Source organism: Apostichopus japonicus, chromosome 2 (assembly GCF_037975245.1).
Source record: "Apostichopus japonicus isolate 1M-3 chromosome 2, ASM3797524v1, whole genome shotgun sequence".
NCBI classification, from domain to species: domain Eukaryota; kingdom Metazoa; phylum Echinodermata; class Holothuroidea; order Aspidochirotida; family Stichopodidae; genus Apostichopus; species Apostichopus japonicus.
The window spans coordinates 26045515-26070478 of NC_092562.1; the positions used below are offsets into that span (position 1 = coordinate 26045515).

Here is a 24964-nt window from a genome sequence, read left to right on the forward strand (position 1 = left end):
GAATGTGGAAAATTAATCCAGGATCCATAAATATGAACCATAAATATTGCCCAATCAACTATTCATTCTCTCTTCAATTACATTACTCTGGGTAACTCAAAGCAGTATCTTGCATCTGGCCACAATTTTACCACATGTGCAGTGGAATTGAGCCGACGGTTTCATCAACCGATGAAAATACCACACTATCCTAGTTTGTTTGTTTCCGATCAGAGATAGCCGTGTTAGCGAGAAGGAACCATTTTAGAATTGATTTCCGAAAAGTTTGTCAATCACCCATGTATTTAAAATGCATTGGTGTTAGTACTATGCAGGGCCAAAATGATTAAAATACCCAGACATTTTCCAATTTTCTTTTCTTTATAAAGGAAACTTAAAACCTGTACAACTAAATCAGTGCAGTAAACCATCTTCAGATTCATTGCAACATACTGCTTTAATTTCAGTTGCCATCGTTGCCGATGGATCTGTAATAAGATCCAATTTCTGCCAGCGATATAGACCTCGTTGCCCCGGTTACCTTTGCATAAAACCCTAGAAATTTCATCCTTTTTCCTCTTTCACCAGTCAAGACTAGAATATATTTGCTATTTCGAATATAAATGCAAACGTCCCCACTTTTCTCAAATGTCAATCAAGGCAACCGACGCGTCTCTCCCAAACGCAAGAACAATGCAAACAGGTTATCCGGGGCAAGTCAATGCCGGTGAGACAGACTGTGGTATGAGCAAATATCAACTTGTAAGCAGATTCCATTAGTGGGAGGAGGACTTTTTTTACATGATTGAAAAAAACAAAAGCTAATAGAATAGAGATGGCACGTTTTATTCAAAAAACAGTTCAAAGCCAACGAGTAAACTGACAATCTGTATGCCATCATCCTTACAGTGATCATAGAGAAATAAGAGCATTGGAAGTGGTGGGGTAGGGGTGCTAGTTGGCATCAAGGTGGGTAGGGGTTTGGGGTGGGCTAGGGTTTCGGTTTAGTCAGGTCTCGTCTGGTAGAAAATGAGAAGAGGCTAGGGAAAAGGTTTGATATCTGAATCACAAATATAGAGAAGGAAAAAAAAACGCCATATTGGGGAGAGGGGCGGGGGAGGGGGGGCTCTGTTCTTCAATAAATTTGAAGGTTACGTTGTTAGATCTTTGCTGTAAGTGCATGGGTGGGACATTTTTGCTGGAATTACAGAACTCTTTGTTCAAAGCACCAAAAGCAGTCACAGATGTATTTGAGCAAAAACAGATTATTCATTGAATACTTCTACTAATCCTTGTTCTACTAATCCTTGAGTCCCTCTTTTTTCTTCCTGAAATGAATGTACAAAGCATTTCCATCTCCCTCAATGGGAGCGACGATATCGGGGGAAAAAGATAAAATCAAACTGTCAAATTAGTCAGATGGCTGAGTAATTTGATTTGTCAGATATTAGGAGATGTAGGTTGTTCAAACATTTTAGTCACATTGGTTTACTTGGAAAAGCACATTGCACTAGCAAAGACCCATGAGATGTCAGAAGTTACCATGGCAACATATTACTTCTAAGTGATCTTTCAAACTTTCACTTTTAGGCATCTGGCTTCGAGTTACAAAGGTGAAGGTCGCAAAAAGGAGGTCTGCGCAAGGAGAGTTTGATGTGTATCAGTTTATCACTTAGATCGCCTAATTTCTATCAAGATTGTACATGCCAACTGAAGCCAACAGATTGTAAGATAGGAAAAATATCACAAATTTGAAAGGCTACACTCCAAAGATGATTTGATAGATTTGAATTGGCAAAACGACACTTGAAATGCCATCACGCAATCATTCCACATATTGATGTTCAAAAAGTTTTCTAGTTTATCTAAAGGGATTTCTTGTTAGCAATATAGGTTTTATTTACAATTTAGACCTAGCCCAATAGATTACAAGTAAAAACAACAGCCTGAACATAACTGTAAAACATAAGACTCACTTGTGAAGTTTCTTCACTTCCTGGTCAGCTAGTTTGCAAATTCTGTGAAGGTAAACAAAGAAGTAAACATGAGATCTTATTTTCTCTCCCTTTTTCTTTGTGGGTGGGGGGGGGGGGAAGGGTGGGGAAGAAACTGCAGCAATGGCCTTCTAGGGATTGAATCCACCGGATTATTTACTGTTAATGACACAATGTTAGTACCATTCACTTTTACTACTAACAGTCATCTCTTTGGATGATCAAGTTTGCTTGTTTCTGCAAAACTGGAAACCAGAAAATCCAAGGACTAAGGTCAGACAGTTAAAAGGTGTGAAGACTCGCACAAAAAGAAACGTCTAATGCCGGTAATCTGACCTAGTTTCGAATGAGGTGTAACAGAAGTGTTAAACACCACCATCGATCCCAGAAAATACACACACAGCTTGCTACCGTTGGTAATTAGACACTAGTGTACAGTCAATACATACAGCTGCAGTCAATACCCACAGCACAGTATACAAACTATACAGCGATTGACATCTCAGGTCCAGCTAAAGATGACAAGGTGTCACGTTTCATTACTGTCTGCATTTTGTAGCGACACGAACAAAATGTCACTTGCAAGCAACAGAAAGTTAACTTTTCAGATGGCCGCCCGCAGTTTGGGGCGAGTCTTCAATGCCTTTAAATGTATTAGAAAGTCACTGTATGAGTGAGTACTCTTTAATAAATGTGTTTTGAATGAAGGCTTGATTTTTTTTGTGGGAATGTATACAATGAGGATACTCATTGCTGTAGACTGGTGTTCATTAGATTGTGTCTCACACAGATACAGTATAGACATCATCCATAAATAACATTTTCAGACAGTCCAAATATTACCTGCACAAAAATTTTGGACAATTATAAAAAAATATTTAACTTTTTGGCAGCAGAAACTTACGTGTATCTCGGCTCTGCACTGGCAATTATGAGAGGAATAATTGCGTCCTCCGGAGGGAGAACATCGGCCGCCAGAAAATTGACGATACCAATTTTGTTCTGCAAAAGAATATTCAAAACAGGTTTGATTAATACTTTAAATAAATGAAAACAACGGAAGCTTTGTAGCAGTGTGCTTCTTAAATGGTTGAGGCATACCACCACCCCACTTCCCTCCCAGCCACCTCCCACCGCCAGCCCTCTACCTTTACCCCTTCTCTCCCTTCTCTCTTAAGCCATATATCTTTCTACTATCACTCACAAACCGAGTGGTCCCATCACAATTGAAACACAAATAGTATACAAATGAATGTAATTCTCAAGACAATATGCACAAATTTCTGTTTTCTAATTCTGCATAAAGGCAAAAGCCCTCTGTGTATAATAATTCCCATATGGGGGACATCGGTATCCCATTTACGAACAACTCTTGACGATGGAGTTTAATACTTGAACAGATGCTTTTCTGTGTCATCTCACCTCTTCAGAGACGCTGGTACTGGGCCGCTCGTTGTCTACCAGCAACCTCTTCAGGAGATTCTTAGACATGCCAGGGGGAATGATAAACGCTGGAGGTTGCTTGGCGTTACGAGTCGAGTGAGGGCGCTCTCCATCCTCACCATTTTCCTCCTTCTTGTCATCACTGGTATGAAAAAAGGAACAAATTTGCACATTTTAAAAGAGATGTCAGGTAATAAGGTAGGACGGCACAAGCCGTGGTAATAATTCACACTACAAGAAAGCGGTTAAGTTAAAAATAAGTTAAAAAGTTAAGAAGTTTAGTGGTTTAGAGTTAAATAGTTAAATATTTAAATATATTTAAATATATATATAATATTTCATTATCATTTCATATCAATTTCATTATGTTTCGCTTAGCTTGGATAGTGAACATTGCTCATTGATGGTGAGAACAAGGTGTTCTTCAAATGTCATATGCAAAGTAGACTAGGCTAAGTACATTTGCCATAGATATACTGTAGGCCTACACTCTCTATTCACATTTGTTTGATTATTAGCTAGAGACATTCAAGCATCTGGCAACTTGAGCAACATTTTCTACTTAAGTGTTCTTCTTATTTGGCAGCAGAGATTACACTGCAAATTCAACTGCTCTGAGTACACATAACACTTTGAATCAAGTTTCCGATGTTTTCAAAGTAGGTTTAGACTCAGCAAATCACACTTTCAGTTAATCTTGGGACAGAATTTGTGCAGATAGCCTAACATTTTAATCTTGATTATACAAAGTTTGTATCTGAAAATTCATTAATGTTACCACAGGCCTAAAATTCATGTAACAATTCGGTACAATGTATCACACGAAGGCCAAATAAATCTTTGTGGTGGCTTTGTGAGGATCTTCAAAGTACATACCATTTGATAATCATGGGTAGCATCAGATAGTCCGAGAGGAACTCCACCACAATTTGGGTGATGTGCCTCTTCTCCCCTAAACCAAACATGGTTCTCCTCTTCTGGACATCTGGAGGGTATTTGACATGGGGTAAACTGAAGATGAACAGCTGCAAGAGGCTAAAACAATGAAAAGAACAATACAAAGGTAAGCATAAATTGTAAATCCATCATTACTGTGAATACATCAGTTCAAACTTAACAACTGTGGTAAAACAACAACAACATAGTTATGGGGAGCTGTAATCATTTCAAAGCAAAACAACCACCCCTTCCCCTCCGCCCCCCCACAAAAAAAATGTGGAAATTAGAGTTACTTTTGGATACTCCTTTATTTGTTACTTTTTTTAATTGTGAACTTCTTTAAAGATACCAAATCAAATGGGCAATGCAAACATTGTTTCCAATCGAATCTTGCCAAATGTCAAAAGCAATTTATTCTACCCGAACTATTTATTGGGCAAAGTTTTCAAGGTATTATCCTAAAGGAGAGTGGGTGACACAGCTCTATTGAATGCATCTATTCTAATACTATAGGTTAAATCTATTTACTCTACAGTATGTAGGCTGCAAAACCATACATAAAAAAACAGTACAAAGTTTTCTATTTTCATATATCATGTTGAAATTTCTTGATCAAACAGTACTTTATTTCCTTAAAACATTGAAGACAATAAACATAATAATATCTGATGCAGATGAAATGAGAGATGAATATTGGATTGAAGATTCCGTCCAGCTAGTGTCTCATGCGATATTGTCTACATCCCCCCAAGCAATCCTCGAAGCCACCTAGCATTAATGTTTCAGAGTGTTTCCGTATAACTAAATCTCAACTTCCTAACTCTCTTTGAATCTGAGAAGAAACAAAGTATCATAGGAAGTTATTAATAACCCTTAAAGGTTTAACAACCTTTGAAGCCAGAAGAGTCCGCTTTCACAATCCATCTACTGATCATCATGCAACTTTTGCCAGTTACACTTGAGAAGGACAAAGCACAATGTTATGAACACTGGATTATGTATAAGCAGGGTGTGTGTATTGGGGAAGAGGTGAGGGGAGAAACTTTAACATGTAGGTGCTAATGTATCACCCGGTTGGGACAATTTTGTTATTTAATTTCACGTCCGGCTTCAAATGCTTGTACTGAGAGTAAGAGAGCAGTAATAATAACATGTGTGTATTACTGTACATATTAAAAGTGTTAGGAACTGTATATACTGTCAGTACGTGTGCTTTGAAGCATGATATGAGAGGACAGTATTGAGTGGTACTAGCACTGAAAAATAGTCCTCCTCAATGGCTGAAAAGAATGTGCCAAACTGTGATGGAATATATAAACTATAATGAAACTGTTTATGACTATTTCAGGTCACAAAGATTACTTACACATCTTGCTGTAGAGGTGGTTTCCCATCCAGACACTGGATGAGAGACCCGACCAGCTCTGCTTGACGTTCACTGCTCAGACGTGGATAGCCAGTTTTGATGTACAAGATAGTAAAATTCTGGGTAGCAAAGAAGCAATACTCATTTCATGAAATTCTCTTTAAGATGTACTGTAAGGTGATAGGGGAACTTGTTTAACATTTGACAGCAAAGTAAAGAATGACATACAACAGATGCATAAATGTGGTCCTCAATAGCATACATGCAAGGAATAATATATCTGGTATCGCATGGTAAAATGCTATGCAAAATCGACAAATTGCTACTCAAGTGCAGAGATGTATAGTAGTTTTAGTACATGTATAGGAACCATACGTAGCATGTTATAAGCGAGGAAGTTCTGCAGAGCCATTAAAACTGCTACACAAACTTTGAGTACCAAATTATTCCCTGTACATGTACTACAGAGTCCAGCTTTCACTGGTTAAAATTGCTGCTGTTGAATATTCATTATGTGAACTGGTGCACTACCTTATCCTCTCAGCTATGACTTAAATTTAATCAATTGATGAAAAAACACTGTACTTGTACATGTACTACATAGTCCAACATTCACAGAAAGTGCATTGGTAAGTGTGTTACACCCACTCTGAAGAACGCATGCAGAACTTGTGTAGCACCTATTCAGTACAAACTTCACCATGACTACATGGTCTGGATGAATTACTGCAGTATCTACTGTACATGACAGGTTAAAATTGCTGCTGTTGAATATTCATTATGTGAACTGGTGTACTACCTTATCCTCTCAGCTATGACTTAAAATTTAATCATTGAACAAACAAGGACACTCCAAAGTCCTTCACAAGATTCCAGAAACTTTTCTTACATGGATACTTCCGTGTGAAGACGTGCATAATGGGGTGGCTGTACCAATAGCACTCTTCCTGACCCACCTGCTGAAGGGTTTAAAACAAACTGTCTGATGATAGGAAGCAAGTTTGGTTGCCTTACATGATCTGTTGAATATTCATGAAGCGACATACCGTTACAAATGAAATACTGGATGGATCCTGGTACTGGAGCATCAGAGCTTCCACAGGGAGTTGGACTCTCGGACGGCTCTTCAATCGTCTGTTTATGTGGACCAGTAGCTCCAGCACCTAAAAGAGGGCAGAAGTTAATTTTAGTTTACACGGTCGTAAAAGATCATAATCACAAAGTTAAAGGTAAATATTTGAAATTCTGACATATTTAAAGTGGGAGAGGGTATATGTAACTTAACTGCTACCTCTGGACTTTATATCTCACCTTCACATTCTTTATGTGAAAACAGGACATACTTTGTTTAAGTGGTCAAATTACACTCATAATCCAGATCTGTACCAGTTTTACACAAACCCACATTTCTCAATATCTTAGGAATATGAGCAAATTTCATAACACATTGCTATATATATCCTGTTATGCAATACACTTTGTTCACAATTCTATTACTGTACATGTATATATATACCCATCTTTCTTTCACAGCTGGGGAACATATTACCCTTCCACGTACTGTAAACCAGTCAAAACACAAGCAATACACAGGCCTGCTTGAGATTCAAATTGTGCAGTGTTTATTTGTAGTATCAAGAAGCAACATTTTCACTCTCTGAGGGAACTGGGGTATTAATTAACCCTATTGGGATTTGATTCACCTTTAGAGTATACTTTCCTGACTCACAGAACTGTTCAGGCCCCTAGAGGCTTAAGAGTCAGCGATCAGGTTGTGTCTTGCAATGACCTTACATAATGCACAAGTCATTGAATAATCATACTGTATCAAGCAACAATTTCATTCCTTATTTGAAAGTAAAATGTGGTAATTTGATGTTTTTGCATTTAGAATATATAGGAAGGGTGTAGGGCTGTGAGTTTTCGTTTAAAGACCTAAACGTTTAAACGGCCGATTTTTCGTTCGTTTAAACGTTTAAACGTTCGCGAAAATCGCGAGAAAACGCTGACGCGTAGCATGCGAGTATAAAGGTGTGGGGTCCAGGGGACTGCTCCAGGGCCCTGGTGGGGCGAAGACCCCGGAAAAGGAAAAGGACATTTTTGCGTGTCTGGCGATAAAAAAATTCGCAGTTGAGGATGCAAAATACTGACAACTTTTTTAATTTAAATTGTCACGAAGCTGATGAAAAATTTTAAATGACAAGTTAGAGTAGCTATATTCTGTTATAAAATGAAAAGAGATTTAATCTGTCTTACAATCTTTAAAAAGTTTAACTTACAGAACCTCCGATATTATGAAACAAAAAAACGTTCGGCAAAGCCCCGTTTCTAGACTGCCTACCAATGAATAGCGCGCACTAAACGTACATATCAGTTTACAACTGCAGTACGGTTTAACCCAACTTAAATACTGCGGTAGGATACTGTACATGTGCTCAGAATTTTCCCAGGTACCTTCCCAAACAACTGTGCGCTCATCCCCTGTCTAACACCTGTTTGTTAACATTTTTGGCACGTTTCCAAGAAATGTTTCATGGAGTATTCCCCATGATACACGAGGCACAGTTCATACACGCAGCACAAGATATCAAGCTATGGCCATCTTTATGAAAGTAAACCTTGTAATAAAATATGTTTTAGGCCACACAGCATGATTAACTAATGCTTAAGATTATTTCCATGTTCTTGTAGAAAACCTCAAGTTCACAAAATGCAATTAGTTGTGTTTTTGTAGTTACGTGAGATCCGTAACAGACGAGGTGGTTAGGCTATTTGCTATACACTTAACTATGGTAGGACATTATTTTTTCCGTATTTTTGGAGATTCTAGAAAATACTTTCTTTTCCCCCCGCTTAACACCAGAGGTGGTCTTACGGTTTATTCATAAATGGGTGTACTAGAGCCTTGTTTACATGACATTAGTTGCATTTAGCACGATATACCAGTTTCGCGTGAATTTTTCGAAAGTGTTTTGCTGGATCTTTAGTAAAATTTGAAAGGACCGAACTTACTTTTCGTACACAATTGGTAATTTCTCTACTGATTTTCAGAGTTTTTTTTACGATCTCCAATCGATACATTTCCTTTGATCATGTATTTGAACAACTATTACCAAGTCAAGTATTCGACCCGGTATTGTCTGGTCGGAGAGTTCAACATGATGGACAGGGATTGTAATCATTTCGATCGAACATGCATTGACTGGATTATCTGCGCCGCCGCTGTCGGCTCGATATAAAGTACACTTGGGCCGCGAATCAGGAAGTTTTCACAAAAGGATAACAGCGTTCAAGTTTAAGCCATTTATATCGCCGGATACATCAGGGGGGGGGCAAAAGTAGGATTACGTTCGCGGTTTATGATTCGACTGATCGTAAGTTGTGTTGTTATTTCGCGAGTAGACAAAATAAACACGGGAATTGATACGCGATTTTTGCCAATAATTTAATTTTCACTTGATATCATAGTTTTGTTTAAACGTTCATCAGGTTTTATTAAACGTTTAAACGATGTTTCGTTCGTTTACACTTTTAAACGTGTAAACGGCACAGCACTAGAAGGGTGTGACATAAACATTTGCTAAATCAAAACTTTTTCCAAGAAATTAAAATTTAAAAATTCATTTAAAAATTGCTGTCCTGTAGTTTTTTTACACTGAAACTTGACAATACCAGAAGGTCAACAAGTTACAAAAGGATTGTGAACACTCACCTTTTTCCTAACTGTGTCATTTTGGCTGGCTAGCTTCAGCAGCACAGGTGGAAGGAATCTGTTTAGGACATTCTCTAACTGTTCATCTGACTCAGCAGATCCAATCCTTAGGAAAACTCTTTCCAAAAGTTCTTAGCAAAGAGAAGTGAAAAGAAACAAATGTTATGTATAGTTCAGAGGCCAGCATTGTTGTTAAAAATCATCTGCATGTATTTTTTGTTACCATGCAGATGAATTACTGCAGATACTGGAACATATTTTCACACATCTTTGAAATGTTAGCCATTGCTGTTAAATATCAGAGTCAAAAGCAGTCTTTTCCAACCATAAAATTAAACACCATTGCAAAGAATTTATAATCTTGTATGAGATACCTACACCTAAGATGGGTAGGATACCAAAGGAGACCCATGCCTCAATTAAATTTTATGCTAAATTTTACTGATGGTTGAAATCGTCTGATGTTGCTAGAATTTTTAATCAAAACCACAATGAAGTAAACACCTAACTGGATGAAGGCTACTTGCTATTTACTGTAAGTTCAGAAAGACACAATAAATATAAAAAAGATTTTTCCAAGTGTTTACATAGCTATACCTAGGAAGAGTACCAAAGGAGACTCATTCCTAGAAGTTAATTTTTTTTCACAAAGACATTTCTAAGTACTGTAGGCTGTTCTGAATGTTGCTCGCATTTTGAATCAAGCTTCAACACCTTGGGTTACTTGTTATTTTCTGTATCGTTCTGTTTGATGGCAACAAAGAAGCCACATCACTTTTGGATCATGAATGAAATTGTGTTCTTCTCTGTGAATACTTTTTCAAAAATAAAATGTTTCGGTTCGTCTAAATATATGAAGCTGTTGTAGGCACACCTAACGTTAGGTCCTTAGGCAAAGGCTGACTGTTAAATTGGAGTCATGAGCGAGTCTGCAACTTAACATACTGTTACGAGTTAGGGCTAGTGCTACTGTTACTGCACTGTTCCTAAGTTATTAGAGGCTAGGCCTAGGCCAATAACTTGACTCACATTCCCAAACTGTATTTAAATCTAACGTTTGGTCTACGTAAACTTAGGATGCTAACACTGGAGTAAATGTGGAGAAATTTAATTTCCATTCATGTAAACGCATAGGCTCGTGGTTCCTACAACAATGTTAGAAACACAACGATGTGCTTCACTACGATATCACAGGGACTAAGTTAGGCTTCACATACAGACGTTCACCTAGTGCCTATCACACTTGCTGCCATAGGCCTACCTATGCTTTTGTACTACGACAATAGTTGTGCGGGATGATCATGTACGTTCGCCCATCACACTGTACTACGCATGAGTGTTGTCTCTCTCAAAAAAAGTCTCAAGTCGGCTCCATATGACACAAGAATCAAATCATAATAAGCCTAATATGTAAATATTTATGATTGCTGTGTTTTATTCTTACCCAGCTCCTCCTGAGATCCCATTTTCCATCGCTGCGCGTCGTCTTGTTGCTCGCCTTCTTGCATGAGTACGCAGATTTATCACAATCCATGTGCATTGAGCTCGAGGGTGCATGGTACAAAAACCAAACTATCATTGCCGTATGGATGGGTAAGATTTGTGTGGAAAAAAAGTGGTCCTGAACAATGGTCATCGCATGGTACTGACTTATGTACCAGGCGCGGATTCAGAGGGGGGGGGGTCCAGGGGGTCCGGACCCCCTGCTCTTGGCCAAAAAAAAAATAGAGAAGAAAAATAGAGAAAAAAAGAGAGAGAAAAAAATAATTAAATTAAACGACAATTTTAAACATGTAGGACGTCAGAAGGGCGGTTATCCTTAAAAGTCAGCCAGGTGTGTCTTTTCCGTCAAATAAACTATAGTGTGCACGCGTGCTACACGTGCCAAAAATGCCTAAAAATCTCAATTTTCAGACCGAAAAGTTTCAAAATTGAGGTGGTGTTCGAATTTTTTTGGGCGGTGAGGTGGCAGAGCGGTAGGCTGCATAGGATGCGCCAACGAATTCTTCATGAGACTGAGTAGTTTCAAAAGCTGCATAGCACACGTATTATAAACACTCCTATCGACACTGACGAAGTGGTCCGAAAGTTCATTGAGAAACATCCACGGCGTTTGTTCTCTCCAATCTACCATGAATAGATCATCAATAAAATTAGCTAACTCGTACTGATGCAGTTACATTTCGAGTGAGTTTTTGTAGGTGCTTTGCATGGCTAAATTGAAGGGGGTTCCCTGTTGTACTTAAATATCCAAGAATTTCACAATGGATAGAGGGAAACCCACTCCCCTTAGACCCTAGGATCACTGGAGGCCAAACCCCTCACCCTTCCAGAATCCTGGATCCGGCCCTGCATCAAACAGTGGTGACGGAACGGGAGGGGGATTGGGGGGCTAAAGGCATTATGATTTTTGTATCATCTCGACTCATCTGATATGTGTTACCATATTTCATAGATTGTTTTTTTCTCATCAATTGAGAAATTGCAGACATGAGATCCATATTTTCAGGCTATGTACATGCAGCTTAGAATACTCGGGAAGTGCCGTTGCCGGCCATCTGGGGGGTTTGTAAAGCCAAAAATTCTCTGGTACGCTCCGCGCCAACCGATGGTGGCGCTCCGCTTAGATAGTCTTACGTTCAGGCGCGGCTGGACCAGTCAGACCCCCCCCCCTGTCAAAAATCCTGCATCCGCCCCTGTACACATAAATGTTATGTTGTAGCCTATTAAAGTATATAACCATTGAAGCTCAGAGCACATGGTGGTCGTCCCTCTCAATACATGTTAGCATTTATCACTGCACACATGGTATTGGAGCACATTTTTGATGGCACACGTAAAGCCCTAATCTCATAATCTCCCACCAGGGACCAGAGAAAGGATTGAATCTATTATCTGATGAGGGGATATAGGGGACACTGGGACAAGCTTCGCAGGCAATGGGACAAGTAAAAATAATCCTCCGTGCATTCCGTGCCATCAATTTCTTCATTTGAAATTCTTTTCCAAGCAAAAGGGCAGTATAGTACTAAATAACTAAATAACTAAATTGCACTTTTTCCTTACAACCACTCAACTAAAGGGCTCAATTTAATTACAAATGTACGGGCACGCAAAAATCATGACAGCCTATATGGACCTCTTTACCACTATTCACTGTCGGTGTTAAAGGCCATTTCCGTCCCAAAGACAGTTATATCACAGAAAGCCCCATTTTTGTTGTCTGATTTTTTTCTTTAGTATATCATAAAACCGAGAGACATCATTAATTATCCCACATTATTCCCCCTCCCCCCCCCCCGTATTGTCCCTCGGCTGTGCCCCCCAGACTCATATCACTCTTACTCTCATCAGGCTTGTTCAACATCTACCCATCGATGATTAACTTAACAATACAAGAGGAGTGTTAGCTCAGTGGTTAACGCCGGTGCCTTTCAATCATAAGGTCCCCGAGTTCGAGTCACTCCAAGATTAATGTATATCGTCCAGTTACAGAGTTGTTGACAATTCATAATCATGGACGTTAAATATGAATCTAAGAGACTGACTTCGGTCAGCTTGCGGCTTTGATAAGCCAATGATGGCTTCTTCGCGAGTTCCTGCTTGCAGGAGGATCTAAACTACAGACATGTTCAGAGGTGGATGAGTGGAGTAGGCTTTCCGAAAAATATTGTTGACCACGCGGGCCCATACAAAAGCTGCAAAATATTTCCGTCCCAAAAATCAGTTATTTCGGTAAATTTATTTCGGTATCCATCGATACTTGTCTACCGCCCCCTCTTCCGAGAAATCTGGATCCACGACTGACTAACCTACATACCGTTACAAATGTGAAACTTAGAATTATTCCTTATGAAGTCATGTCAATTTTATCTCCTGAGCTTAATCCTATAAAGGTAATCAAATCACCTATCAAATAATCCAAATGTGTCTCCAATCAGATGTCCTGGTCTACAGATCTAACAAATAGCGTCATATATGTACCACAGATAGTGTCAAAACATATTACACAAATGCCTTACTATATAGGCAGCTATATCAGAAATAAAATAAAAACCAAAGAAACAGAGAAAACAATACCAGATCACGAATTGGTTCTGAATGTCCATTGTACGTATAAGGGACTAGCGCCACTCCACCACTACACTTCATGTATAAATGAGTTCATCTCTAAGAAATATTCACGTACAAACTGTTACTGTGGTATAGAGATACTCCAAAGACAAGCGGGTTGTGTTTCGTCCGACGGAGTCTCAAGTAGCCCTTACTATAGAAATCAATAACCGTTACTTCCACTTTGTTAGGTCACAAATGCGTTAGCCTGGGCTCATACTGATTTATTGGAAATCAATTCGGGTTTCTCTCAAAAAATGCTGAAAGATTTCTCTGGGAAGGTCAACATCACCGCAATATTTAACAACATATATGTTCTTTGGGATCGAAACCCTAAATTATGACAAGTATGTTAATTAAATGATTCATTGAATAACGTTGAAATACCCCCCCCCCCTGCCTCCGCCCACCTCTACATCCTTCACCTTTTAATCCTGGTCTACAACCCCTAAACCCTTAATCACTTCTCGCGTCAACAACTATTTCAAATTGCTGTGCTTTTATTTTTTTAAGGGGGGGGGGGGGTCACTTTAATGGTTGCCACTAGTCTCAAACAATACTTCAACATGAGATAACAGAAGAACCTACGTGACTTCCATATACCCTGACCTAACACATTATTAAATCACGTGATATAACCGAAGGCAGACTATTGGCTTGCAGCTTGGTCAGCGACATTTCAAGTGCCAACAAACATTTATAATTCACAATATAGTTGTATATGTAGTATGATGCACTTATATATACAATCTCGTGCATGATGAAGGAAACTTTATGGTAATTTAGTCATAGCATATTTAGCACTGTTAGACATTAACCATTCGCCGAATTACGTATGAGGTCACTGTAAATACCGTCCATAAACTTCATATAGGAACATATACCTATACGAACGTATACGAACATATACGAACATGTACGAACATATACAATAACATACATATAGGCATACATACATTAAATGACGGGAAGTGTTAATTGAATATGACACATGTGCATAGTACGGAATGGTAGTATGGAAGTATATACTCATTATTACTTCTAAGATCATAGGGACTGTATAGTCCATACAACATAGTTTTATTTTGTTAGACACGCCCTCCCCCTCCCCTTCCCTGTCCTTCCCTGTTCCCCTTCCCCTATAACCACTCCCTCTCCAGCCCCAACACCGTTTACTATTTCCCATAGTTTTCTCTTGTATTTGCATGTTTCTCGTTCCTTTATATTAAATTACCCACACATCAAATAGACACGAGATCAACTGCATAGCTACTGCCTTCAAGCAAATGAATATATCAATTAAAGTTGTCAACACTTCTTTGAATTTCATTACTCGGACGTTCGTTTTATGGTTAGTTTTTAATGTGTATATACTGTGCGACGTTAATCCCTAGAATGCATTAGCAGGTTCAAACAATTACGTTAAGTGTATATATGTCAGATTCTGCGTAAACTTAAAATAAATCTTGAAGTTGGAACGTCATCACGTGGCCGTGTAGTTTGAAATTGATTGTGTAGAAACCAAGAACTATACAGATTTATGGGTGTCATTTTTAACAATAAAGGCTTTTACTACGAAAATCGTGTGGATATAATTATTATTGTCAACAGGAGCTACTTTAACGATTCAGTGTTGAACTTAATTTACTTCACAAAGTTACCATCAAATTTAGTTAAATGTCAATATAACATGCATATGATTTGACTATCACTGTTCTTAATTTAGTAATCAGACTTTTCCACATTAATGATACAGAATATACAAACAAACCATACGCAAAATCACTCTTCCATGTGCGGTCAGTTTATAACGATAGTTTCGATGCTCAACAATATAATGGACTATACTAGATACTATATTGAACTCGAAAATCAAATGTAGTCTACAGCACATGCGCACTGATGGTTAAATACAAAATGAACAACCATTCTTTAGCACAGTCAAGTATTGACAGATGAGCTTTCGATGGATGGCAGTATATTGTAAAAGCGTCTTTGAATCGTTGGTTTGCGGCGATTTGAATAGGCCTGAAAAATTGATTGATTCGTCCTAAGCAACACCATTGGTAGGCAAAGGTGTTTTGGAAGTCACGGGACAGTTTCATCAATAGTAACAATCCATGTGTTTGTGAGAGTGTGTGTGTGTTAGTGTGTTGGCGTCTGTCTATATACCTAGATACCTATGATACTGCCATAAAGTAATTCATTAACTATTAGTGTGCAAGAAAGAGAAGTCGCAAATATTTCGTGGAGAGACAAACGACACATAAACAAATGGATAATTGGATTTAAAACTTTGATATTCTCGTCCCGGCGCAATTAGAGAATAACAAGTACAACAAGTGGAAATTATTTCGTTCTATTGGACTAATGAATCTTTTGTTCCAGTGAGTGATGTTTCTTACCTATATACGTAAGAAACTTTTGACTATATCGTAAGGTAAGTCTATTGTTAATTTTGTACAATGTTCTTTTGTTGGGTTTTTTAATTCTTAAATTGTACCGTTACGAGATTGATATTAATACTGTATACGGTATATACAAACCGTAGCACACTTTAATTCTTTATTTACATAGTCATTTGAATATTAATTAAAACAAACGTAACAATTTCATTTTCGGTTATCGTTTCGGGGGGAAACCGTATCATCAGTAAATATGCCTGGTAGAGGGACCGAGACAAAACCGGAACGTTTATCTCTTTAAATGATTTCTCTATATAGGAGGTTTTTGTGTGGATAGCTCCGAAATTTGATTCGGCCTGACTAGTTGGCTGGTAAAAAGCTAACCGTATTGGATGTTTGACTGGTGATCTGAGGGAGTAGTGGGTGAGGGTTAGTCACATGCATGACCTAAGTTTCAAAGAAAAGAAAAATATCTCAGTGAATACAGAAGAACAATATCGTCAGAGGTACCGTAGAGTTCTGAACAGCAAATTGGAGAATGTTGATTCATTTTATCCGTATGTTAGATCTAGAACATCTAGATTCTGAAGGGGAAAAAAACCCCTCTAACACCATATTGAAATTCAAATTGGTGGAATTTGAAATAATTGGTGCAAACTTTCTCAAATTCGAACGGTTCAGTATCCGTTAATTCCATAGTTGTAATGAGTATACTGCACGGTATACGTAGTCAGTATCGCTATATGAATATTAACCACGATGATATGCATTAACAGCACATGCACCCAGAGGAAGCTTGGGGCCCGAGGGAGGGTACCGGAGGCTCTGGGAGAAAATGTGGGCCTACTAGTCCTTCTACCATGTTACCCTAACCCTAAATTCACAAACAGACAAATTTGCTCTAGACTTTGTTCTATATGGCAAGCACCTTCATATTGAATACAAATCCCAGCTCCCCACCCCCCCCCCCCCCACGGCCTCCTAATCTTTCAACTCGTACTCCCCTCAACACAACCCAATTTCCTGAAAATATTCCCAGCTGTTTGTTGTGATTATAAGCTCTCTTTATCGGGCCAAAAGCATGTTATTCTACACTTAAATTATATTTGTCCTTAATAAAGGAAATATGATAACTGGGTTAGCCTTTCCATTAAGATGCTGTTTGGACCTAATACGTTAGTCGAATATGTTTTTTTTTTCTACATCAGATATAAACCGGTTTTCAGTGAAGTATTGTATTGTATGTCAGCATATAAATGTAGCAAAAGAATTAACAACAATCAGTCTTTGCGTTAATTAGTTGGACGATATCTAAACTACTACTGAACGTGTTTTCTTGTATTGCCAACGAATGCACGTATCTTATAATACCGAATCATCCCCATGCACTAACATTGTTGTACGATGTTGAATGGTAGGCTTACTACCCTAGCCTCAAGTTGCTAACATTAGTCATACAGTCAATAACATAACTATGATACGGGTTATTGCTCATTTTTCCCATTCATAGATATCTCATTAGAGGACCCTCGAAATTTTATACCTAATAACTTTTGGAAAAGAAATTTGTTTCAAATGGAGTTTTTGTTAATATGTGTCGAAGCCTTTTAGAAAGGTAAAGTGTTTAAACAGACATCATAGAATGCATTAACATTACGAAGAAGTGACAAACCATTGGCACAGGCCTCCACATTTTGCATACTTGTTACCTTATCGTTGAATAATTCGCCTTCGTTTTTCTAAAGTGAGAGAATGTACCTTTTAAGGAAATCACACGTTAGAGTTTAGATATCGCTTGAGGGTTCGAAATAAGGAAAGAGCGAGGCAATAGAAAACACCGTTACTCTTGATTTGATGTTAGTCTGCTAGAAATGTTTTCCCCAAATGCCCCCCACCCATACCTCTCTCCTAATCGTAGCCCCTATACCCGACCTGGTTTATTGAACTTAACCCCGATCATGATAACTGTTGACACGTTTATATATCAATTTATGTGAAACAATTGCTACACAAACGTCTTTTTTTTTGTCATAAACACCTGCCGATTATTTGGCGTACCGTGTTATGCTTAATTCGATCATCGTTCATGCATGTTGAAATGAGAAGTCAGCCAGCTCAGGTTATTAAGTACTTAAATGTAGTTAATATAGGCCCCAAATTAGAGCATGCTATAATTGCTAGAAGTTTTCAAAAAGTATACTTTCCTGGAGGTCTTTACTCTCCAAATTGTTCTCAGACATTTTTAAGGAACACTCAAGATGACTGAATATCCAGTGAGGAATCTTTCCTTGAAGGTTGGAAGAATTAAATAATGCAGTTTAAGAATTTCGACCACATGTGCCCATATTTGAATATCTAGCATATTTGGGGCCAATACAGCCTACCGTTAAAGATATATTACATAAAAACATGTGTATTGCTACTGACAACGATTCAGAGGGACGTTCGTAATGATAAGGCCATTCCCTTACAGCCTCTGAACATTTAACCACGTCCCACCGACCCACCGACCCACCGGCCCACCGGCCCACCGGCCCCATCCAATCCAAATTCCACTTCAATCCACCTCTCCAATTATTTTCACGTTTCAAGTTAAAAAGATTACATTTTGTCGACTTATTACTGCTCTGGCGGTATAATGTAAAGGAAAGTCCAAATTAATGTAGTGATTATATTTCATCACTGCATCTTTCTTATTTGTATAAAACCATCTTTAAGAATGCATACAACTTTGTCAGCTTTTTTTATGACTACATGCATGATCATACTTTGATAAACAACTGGTACAAGTGTGTACTATTTTACGTGCATATTGCACATGTCCATTGTACTAATTACCGTACGTCTTAAATAATACGGCGTCCCACAGTTAAGATACATGTACCATGAAGGGATTGTTGACATGCATAAGACACTATTCGATACTGTAATTACGTGCAATGTTGGTCAAATTCTATTATTTTATTTCAAAATAAGACAACTACGGTCCTTTTGAAATCTGCTAGTTGCACTGTGTCTCCTGAATAATACTGATAATTGATAACTAATTACAAAAAAAAAAATGTGTCTGATTATCGAAAGGTTGAGAAATCATTCCATTTCATTAGTGTCGACGAAACTGAAACAGAGTTGCATAATATACTGTACCGTGAAATTGTTATTGATATACAAGATTGAAAGAAACCTTAACAAATATTCCAAGAGAATTATATATAACTTTTGTCAGAATTAAGTTACATTCTTAATGGTACCGGCCTCAATGCTTATAACATCACAATCTGTCAGTCTAATGGCCCAGCTTCGTATTTTGTCATTATTTATATATTACTATCAACTTATATTACATTAGCAATCATCAAATCGAGGTTCACCAGGGTTGATTGTATAAGTAAGTATGCCGAGGGTATAAGCTTGTAAGGGCCTGTGATCACCCATTTTGGCGAGGTTATTATATTTCAACAGCATAACAAGATCTGCAATTCATAAATAATATACGACTTTTAATAATAAAGATATCAAAAGTTTGATGGTATATGATTTCTCGCGCAATCAAAGCAAACAAACAAACACAAATCCAGAGTTGAAAGCCTTACTTTCAAGGCTGAATAACTGTTGCGTATGCAGTCTGGGATTCTTTAATTGAAAGAACAGACCAAATGTTCTCCTTTTGTTTGACGGTTTTGTTCAAAAGTTTCTATGATAAACAAAAGGCCGCAGAGAGTGATGTCCAACCCTTAGGGCAAATTGGGAGAGCGTGGCCCCCTGGCGTAGGAGGCCATATTGAGTTTGTGAGGCTATAGTCTTTTCATGAAATGTTTTCTACTTTTTTTCTAATTTAACGGTTTGTCTTCGTCTGCTTGTGAATGGTGGAGTGTCAATCTATTAACTATATACTGTATTGGCATCCATCCATCCGTCCATGTGTCCATATGTTCATCCTTTCATACCGTCAATTCGTCCGTCCCACTGTCCCTCTGTCCCTCTGTCTCTCCGTCCATCCGTCTATCCGTACTTCCATCCGTCCATCCGCACATCTGTCCCTCTGTCTCTATCCCTCTATCCCTCTTTCCCTCTGTCCCTCTGTCCCTCTGTCCCTCTGTCACTCTGTCCCTCTGTCCTTCTGTCCCTCTGTCCCTATGTCTCCCTGTCCCTCTGTCCCTCTTTCCCTCTGTCCCTCTGTCCATCTGTCCCTCTGTCCCTATGTCCCTCTGTCCCTTTTCCCCTCTTTCCCCCTTTCCCTCTGTCCCTCTGTCCCTCTGTCCCTTTGTCCCTCTGTCCCTTTGTCCCTCTGTGACTCTGTCCCTACGTCCCTCTGTCCCTCGTTCTTCCAACTGTCCATCCGTTCATGCATCCTTTCGTCCATCCATCCGTCCGTCCGTCCGTAAGTCCGTTCATCCATCCGTCCATCTTTATAAATCATACAATGTTACCAAAGATCTATCAGAATGTCTGCTTACAGTAAAGTCTATATACAGAGGAAAGCGTTTGACAAAAAGAAAAAAGAAAAATATGTACCTCTTTAATTGGAAAGAAATATCTGCAACTATGAAATAACTCAGGCGGCAACCGATTTGATTACTGCTGCCTCGGAGGAAACGATTAGACTTGATTGTATTAATACGAGGCAGATGGTTAGAACAGGTGTGAACTTGGATGGTAATTAAATGTGAATTAACAGAAGGAATGCAAAATTATAGAATGCAAATTATCGAAATTTTGAGGAATTTTATGGAGGAGGTGGGGGGGGGGGGGAGGGGGGTTGTTGCTTAGATTCCATATAGAGCTGAGATGAACATTTTGGTGATAAGTTTTGAAACACTTCACTAGTTTATGTAGCATTGAATAAAATTGCAGGTGGCCTTCTGTTTGTGACGTTGTTACTTGTAAAAGAAAATTCATCGATTTCCATTATCGATTTACAGAAATAATTTAAGAAATTTCTGAAAGACGGCAAATTTGAAACCTGTCTAGAAGATTTAAGTTTGAAAGCATGCTATATGAGTTGACAAATATCTAAACATTCGTAATAGCGGTATCATGAATAGTGAGAAATGTAGTTTTGTACATATGATTGTGTTGACAATATAGGCTACACAAGAGCTGCTGTTATGGTCGTTCTGTTCCTTCATTCTTGAAACGCTTCTTACTTTTACATTCCTTATTATCTGTTTGAAAAGTTTCATATTCCAATATAAATCTAGAATCTATAGAATCCACCGTCCTCATTTTAAGTATTAAAGATTGCTATCTCCTATCGTTATGTCACCAGCGCATAACATTACAGTCACATCAAAAATTTCTTTACGGTAAATTGTCACACATTGTTTATGTTGTATTTTCCCTAGATAATTTGTGTTGATATTTTACCATCAAAAAGTATCGACAAAAGTGTGAATGTTCAATTATTATTTTTTTTCGTCAAATCCGACAACAAAATTTATTGCTGAATCAAATTTGGTTCCCCTGGAAAGTAGGCTCAATACTTGTGCAGAAGATACGGCCAGATCAAATATTTACCCTCTTAATTTGATTGCGTATATATCAGCAAGTCTCACGCTGTTTTGAATATGGCCAGACTGAAATATCATTGCTGCAAGCGCAAAGACCTTTTGCTTTTTTTAACTCAAATTTTGGACGAATCTAGTAAAAACATCTACAGAGAATTGATAAGCGTAAACAAATCGTAGATTGAGATAAATGAGTCAAGAAGACTCAATGACAGTGAATACCTGTGGATTTCAGAATATTCAGTATAGACCTTTTTTTATTTTTATATATACCGTGGGCAGGAATACATAACATTGTCTTACAGTTCTATGAAAAGCTCATTATTGCGAAATGCAATAGTAATATTAGTGTATAGGCAAGTCTTGCACGTCTGTATACGTAAACAGTTTCAAAGGTTAACGTATAACTTGCATGAACGAGGATTCTTTCTTTGACAGAGACAACAAAAATGTTGCAGAAACAAGACTTTTTTTTCTTCTTTCTTAGGGAAAAAGAGCAGAATAAGATAAAGAAAAAGAGAAATGAAATTTTGTTTTTACAGAAACTTAAAGAAAGGTTGCAAATGTCCTTTGTTTTAGCAAAATATAAATATACTATGTATATTTTTTGCTAAAACAAAGGACATTTGCTAGATAGTAGTATTAGCGTTAATAATTAATGAAGGATGGTTTTGTGGTGAAATACAGTGGCGTATGAAGGTACTTTTGAGTGGGGGGGGGGGGGCTGAAGACTGATGGCCGGCCTGGGGGAGGGGTCTAAGGGGAGGGGGTGTCCCCCTCCCCTGTGGAATTTTTTGGCATTTCCAGGTGGCCTCAGATGCAATTTGGTACAATGTAGCACACTTCAACACCCACTCCATCTTGTAAAAACTTTTGCATTTTCAAATGATACTTCCGCCCCACCATATTTTTCACTGGGGGGCTGGCGCCCCCAGCCCCCCGGTTCCTACGCCCTTGGTGAAATATATGTACTTTGGAGTACAAATTGCATAACTTTACAATATTCTGTTTGGTGAGCACCATAATGTGAATAGGGGATGAGGTGGATGGCAAGCAAACACTTTTTGAGGGGGGGGGGGGGGGAGGCAGCATTTCCTAAAAGCAAAAATGCTCCTGAGTAGTGTGCACACGGGCAGATTTAGCGTTCAGAGGGATTCGGTTTTTCTTTACCGGAGTCGACTGGGGAAAGCGTACGGTACCTCATGCCCACGCCACGTAAGGCCTCCACTGTTTAGTTCTCGCGCCTCCCTAACATAAAAGTTCTTTTTTTTTGCAATCTGGTCAAGAACTGTTTAATACCACTTTGCGGGGGCTCTTGATCCACGATTCATTCGTTATCAGGGGCGACGAAACGCAAACTTCGCGGAGCAGTGGGACATGTGACTTTGATTGGGGCGAGGGATTGGTACCAAAAGTGAAGAAAAGTTACTTTCAAATCCATAGAATGGACATAGAAATAAAGTTATTCCAAAATTTTCATACGTTTATAAATTAACACTGTTTAATTACATTTTTGTATCTTGACAACTCCAGGGCATTAAAAAAAAGTACACCTTTTAGCCTAATCAGACAATTCGTCCTTTTTACTACCAAAACATTGGGCACTTCTAAGTTATGAAATGTCACACTTTCGTGGCCTTTTTTCAGAAAACTTTTTTAAGGAGCATATTTCTCCCCCTGTGATCCCCTTCGCCCCATATCCTCAAACCATGTTCGTCATGCCATATTCCGTCACCCAGTTGTTCCACAAATTACCGAGCACGTCCTATGTATATACATAGAGAAAATGTCAAAGAAATTGAGAAGCATTGAGGTTGGTGCCACAATTTTCAATTAATATCTTCTTTGAATTATGAATGAGCCTGTTATTTGTGAGAACTATTTTCGGATTTTGAGTAATTCCCAGCAGGAGTATAGATGTCGCAAACGTTCAGCGCCTCAGATGAAACTTTGACGTAATTTAGTACTCTCTATGCACGCTATATATCTATATATGCTGCATTTGTACGTTACATTCGTATGAAGAAACGCTAACATGGGGATAAATAGTGTGAAAAAGTTATGACATTAACGAAGCCTACGTATAAATTGGTTTCCATGAATTAGCTTTCAGACATTACAATTTACGATGCTCATACACTATATCACATTAATCATTTTATACATATCCTCGGATGAATAATTGATGGATCCACCCAAAGTCATACACTGACAGTGCTTTATGATATTAAACGCTCACACATACCAGTAGGCTATAAATGCTGCATAACTTTATGCACAGTATACTGTCATTTAATATAATGAGGTCAACGAGGTAATCCCTAAATTAAAGCCTGCATGTACAGTTCATCGGTATTCTGAAGCCGTCACCCAGAAAGGAAATATGTTATTATCTATACTGAAAGCATATTTCATATGCAGTACACATAGAGAACATGTAAGCCAAAATTGCATAATGTCACATGATTCATGTACAGATCTTTAACATTTTAAAATGTGTGTATCCTTAATCCATATACGGTACCTAAGTTACAGCTTTCACGGACATTCGACTATGTTAAGTTGTCTTATTAGCAGCTCGAGAACAACCTGAGACTTCCTCGTGGAACCCATATTTATAGTTTTGAATTGACTACCAAGTTTCTCCTTCTTACTTCCCAGATTTTCTCAATCTAACGGTATATACTAAAATGTTGTATCTTTCATGGACTTCACGTGATATGGTTTGGGAGTGTGTTAGGCAGTCCACACTATCATGCAATCTTTAACATCTGGCAAGTCTGTATAGGCTAAGTTTGATTAGTGAATCGTTCATGCACAGCCTGTCCTGCACAGTAAAGTCTGGCCAGACGGTCCATATACTAGAAACTTATCTAAGCAGCAGTCTCAGCACTTTGCCTAAGATGATGTGATCATGTATATACACTATACACAGTAAATCACCAACATTTCAACAGATCACCTTCAGCATCTATCTTCCCTTTCCAATGGACTCTTGATGCTTCACTTGGACGTAACACCGTCATGCTCATAATTTTACAGTAATGATGTAAGGGGGTTAGATGGGGAGGGGGAGGGTTGAGGGTGGATCAAGTTATTTAGTTTTCGGGCCCAGGCTCTATCTTGGATGAGTGTTCTTAATAAAAAAGTATCTTTACAACGTAAAGTATACCTAACCATCGACACTCAACAACACTGCATGCTATTCGCCAGTAATCGTTTACCCTATTGATTTTTCCCGCTACATAAAGGAAAGGTTAATAGGCAGTTACCGTCTGTGGCCTTCTGCCCTCTGCAGTACTAGGTCTTGAAGGTGTTAAAGATTGCTTAAGAATAGTCGAGGATTTAAAGATAAAAACTAAACCTGAACGGCATAGATCGATATCGAGAAGAGAGAGAGAGAGAGAGTAAAAAAAGAAAGAAGGTAGAACTGAAGAGTCCTTATGACATTGAAGCATCTATATGAATCCATTAAAGGTAAAGATACTAAATAACTTGTGATGTGG

General features: G+C 38.4%; 2 protein-coding genes across 2 annotated transcripts in view; one reads left to right on the forward strand and one right to left on the reverse strand.

Annotated features, from left to right (window-relative positions):
* Positions 1 to 11004, reverse strand: part of LOC139984094 (proteasome adapter and scaffold protein ECM29-like) — a 47424-nt gene extending 36420 nt beyond the window's left edge. Inside the window, exons 1-8 of the mRNA XM_071997803.1 lie at positions 10878 to 11004; positions 9434 to 9564; positions 6768 to 6884; positions 5722 to 5840; positions 4293 to 4451; positions 3396 to 3558; positions 2878 to 2975; positions 1956 to 1997 (exon numbers count right to left, since the gene is read on the reverse strand). Of these exons, the coding sequence (XP_071853904.1) occupies positions 1956 to 1997; positions 2878 to 2975; positions 3396 to 3558; positions 4293 to 4451; positions 5722 to 5840; positions 6768 to 6884; positions 9434 to 9564; positions 10878 to 10941 (893 nt within the window). The 5' untranslated portion in view covers positions 10942 to 11004. The remainder of the gene's footprint in view (positions 1 to 1955; positions 1998 to 2877; positions 2976 to 3395; positions 3559 to 4292; positions 4452 to 5721; positions 5841 to 6767; positions 6885 to 9433; positions 9565 to 10877) is intronic.
* A 4459-nt stretch (positions 11005 to 15463) lies between these two features.
* The window catches only part of LOC139973048 (prostacyclin receptor-like), a 52573-nt gene continuing 43072 nt past the window's right edge, over positions 15464 to 24964 (forward strand). The window contains exon 1 of the mRNA XM_071979410.1: positions 15464 to 15986. The gene's annotated coding sequence lies outside the window, so the exon portion shown is untranslated. The remainder of the gene's footprint in view (positions 15987 to 24964) is intronic.